This window comes from Cebus imitator, unplaced genomic scaffold (genome assembly GCF_001604975.1).
Source record: "Cebus imitator isolate Cc_AM_T3 unplaced genomic scaffold, Cebus_imitator-1.0 Scaffold534, whole genome shotgun sequence".
Taxonomy (NCBI): domain Eukaryota; kingdom Metazoa; phylum Chordata; class Mammalia; order Primates; family Cebidae; genus Cebus; species Cebus imitator.
The window spans coordinates 91,005-94,622 of NW_016107849.1; the positions used below are offsets into that span (position 1 = coordinate 91,005).

Below are 3,618 nucleotides of genomic sequence, written 5' to 3' on the forward strand. Positions count from 1 at the left end.
CAATTCTCCTGCCAGGCATGCGCCACCATGCCCAGCTAATTTTTTGTATTTTTTTTAGTAGAGACGGGGTTTCACCATGTTGACCAGGATGGTCTTGATCTCTTGACCTCGTGATCCACCCGCCTCAGCCTCCCACAGTGCTGGGATTACAGGCTTGAGCCACCGCGCCCGGCCTCCGTCTTTTATTTATATACGGCTCTACTGTTTACCAAATTAAAAAAAAAAAATTATTTTAACATGAAAATAAAATGAATATTCAAACAGATTATCCCACTTAATCTGCACGATGTTTTAATCTCTGATGAAGAAAAGAGGCTCTGAAAGCTTAAATGACTATGGCCAAGGTCCCACCTTAAGTGCCAGAACTGGGATGAGAGCCTGGGTCTTCTGTGTCCTGGCTAACAGTTTCCCTTGCCCTATACTAGATGTGCCGTCCACCCCAAAACAGTTAGCTGTCCAATAATCAGGATTTCATTGTATTTACTGAGGTTTGAATCTTTTTTTTAATCAGCAAGAAAGACTTTTTATAAATTTAAAATTCCTAAAAATACTTGGCTTATTTCACTGAGAACTACTTTCTAGTTTGTATATTATAATTTCTCTTAAACAGAGCTCCAAATACTATAATATATAATTTTATAATTATATGTATAATATATATAATTACATATTATATATATAATTATAATACTGTATAATTTCTCTTCTAAAACTTCTGCTAGTCCCCATAAGTTCATATATACCTGCAAAACATCAAAAGATAGTCATTTTACCCTCTCGAAGTAATCTAAAATCAGTAGGACCTCCTTTTCCAGATAAAAGTTTCATCTAGAACCTTGAGTGTGATGTGATTATGCTGACGTAGCCTTTATCTAGATTTGTTTATTTCTTAATTTCTAGGCAGGAAGACCAGCTGCATCCATTGTACACTCTTCCAGCAGAGACATTTGGACCTTGTTGGGAACAGTACTTTATCCATTCCTTGCCATCTGGAGACTGATTAGTAATTTCTTGTTTAGTAATCCACCTCCCGCACAGACTTCAGTGAGAGTAACATCGTCAGAACCCCCAAACCCTGCATCGTCTAGCAAATCAGAAAAAAGGTATCTTTGTATATTTTCCCCATTTATAAGATAATGACTTATATGAGTATGGTGATTGGGCTGCTTTGTCCTTTATCTTATTTCATAACTGTTAGGCAGGAAGACCAGTTACCTACTAAGTACATTACTCTAGTGAGCACACAGGGAAACTCCAACTAGGCTGAATCTTACAGCTTTACTGAGCAATGGGTGGGAGCATTCAATCCTGAATCACTGTAATATAAGATAGCTTGTGTGGATTTTAAAAACATTTTTCAGGCTAGGTGTGGTACCTCATACATGTAATCCCAGCTTGTTGGGAAGCTGAGGCACAAGGATCGCTTGAGGCCAGGAGTTTGAGACCAGCCTGGGCAACATAGTGAGGCTCCATCTCTACAAAGAAAATTTTAAATTAGCTGTGTGTGATGGTGTGTGCCTGTAGTTTCAGCTGCTTGGGAAGCTAGGGCAGGAGGATTGTGTGAGCCCTGGAATGGAGTTTTGAGGCTGCAGTGAGTAGTGATCGTGACATTGCACTCTACCCTGGACAACAGAGGGGAGACCATGTCTGAACTTTTTAAGTAACAGAAAGGTCTTAGATTGGAGCAAAGGATGGAATAAAATGTATGTCTAACAGGGTGAAGCTTTGTCTTTGACTATTATTTTTCCCTTCTAGGGTTATAAAAGTCTGTTGGCTTAAATTTTATCCTTATTTCTTTGTATTTTCAGATGAGGAAGTCCTCTTTGTTCCTAATTGTTTATAAATAAGTCATTCTTTTTTTTTTTTTGAGACGGAGTTTCGCTCTTGTTACCCAGGCTGGAGTGCAATGGCGCGATCTTGGCTCACCGCAACCTCCGCCTCCTGGGTTCAGGCAATTCTCCTGCCTCAGCCTCCTGAGTAGCTGGGATTACAGGCACGCGCCACCACGCCCAGCTAATTTTTTGTATTTTTTGTAGAGATGGGGTTTCACCATGTTGGCCAGGATGGTCTGGATCTCTCGACCTCGTGATCCACCCGCCTCGGCCTCCCAAAGTGCTGGGATTACAGGCTTGAGCCACCGCGCCCGGCCAAATAAGTTATTCTTAAAGATTTTGCGAGGATTAAAAATTGACCCTTTCTGTCAAGCTGACTGGAGCTTTGGAGTCTCTAGGGTGCCAAGTTATAAATGTTCTAGTAGCTATATCAGCTTGCCTAAGTAACAAAGGAAAGATGAGTTGGCAAATGGTCACACTCCTCTAAAGCTTAGTAAGTCACTAAGAAACACAATGGAAATGGAAAATATGATTTGGCTGGCTTGACTTAAGAGATCAGATGAAGCTAAACTTACCAAAGACTAATAAATTATAAAGTCTAATACTGCGTTAGATATAATGGTCTCCCGTGGACTTGACTTTCCTTTAGATGGCATTAAAAGTAAAACTTAGTTGCCTATACGGATGGAAGTTTGCAGGAAACAGCTTTGTATTACTATTGTTTTTATTTTATGTCATCTTTCCTTTCCTCCCCCTTTTGTCATATCAGGGAACCAGTGAGAAAAAGAGTGCTGGAAAAACGTGGAGACGACTTTAAAAAGGAGGGGAAAATATATAGATTAAGGACTCAAGATGACGGTGAAGATGAAAACAACACTTGGAATGGAAATTCTACTCAACAGATGTAGTGTGACAATTATAATATGTGCAGTAATCATTGTTTCTCTTTGATTTAATTCAACTAAAATTCTACTGGAGAAGTGGACTGCTTTATGTTTTCCAAGTAGTCTATAATAAAGTGTCTTATTCCTGCTTAGTGGGTGTGGGTTGAAGGTGTTTAGCTCAGAAAAGTAAAAACAGGAAAATAACTCTCTGCTAGGTCCTTGCATATATGGTAACCACTGCTAGAAGCCTAAAAGAATCAAAAGATCTGCCACAGCCTGCCTCCATCGGCTTCTTATTCAGTATTTCATATGCCCATTAGCCCTTTGCTGTCAGATGACACGTTTTGTTTAGAGCTACTTTGCTCGAAGACTCTTAAGCCCAAAGTAACTGGTATGTCACTGAGTAACTTGACTCTGTGTCAGAGCATTTTAACTAGCCAATCATATGAGAATTTATGTTTAACTTCTTTTTTTGATCATCAGCTGCAAGCAAAATCTTGTAGTTTTTAAACACTGAATAAAAAAAACTTTCCCAAAAATCGGAATGATCTTATTTTTGCTTTGAGTTTTGTTATCCTAGCATCTTTTTGTTGCACAGGGCTCTGTTGATGTCCTATGTCTGATTTTTTTCCTCCCAGCATTGCCCTGGAGATGTCTCTTGAAAGTACCTGGTTACATTACCTTAAATATAGATTAAGGACTATAATCTATATTTAGATTATATAGATTATAATCTATATATAGATTAAAGAAAGAAATTTTGAAGAAAGAAAAATTTCTAAAGAAATTTCTTCACTGAAGAAAGAAATTTCCTGAGTCAGTGAGGCATTACATTGTTTGCATAAAGTTACCGTGAAGGTCCTTGTTCTCATCAGATGCAAAACAGCTGCTACTCTGCAACC

The 3,618-nt window shown here is 38.7% G+C and overlaps 1 protein-coding gene across 1 annotated transcript in view; it reads left to right on the forward strand.

The window, feature by feature from the left end:
* UBXN4 (UBX domain protein 4) overlaps window positions 1-3,250 on the forward strand; it is a 56,502-nt gene extending 53,252 nt beyond the window's left edge. The window contains exons 12-13 of the mRNA XM_017514696.2: window positions 901-1,103; window positions 2,602-3,250. Coding sequence (XP_017370185.1) covers window positions 901-1,103; window positions 2,602-2,740 — 342 coding nt within the window. The 3' untranslated portion in view covers window positions 2,741-3,250. The remainder of the gene's footprint in view (window positions 1-900; window positions 1,104-2,601) is intronic.
* The last annotated feature ends 368 nt before the right edge of the window (window positions 3,251-3,618 follow it).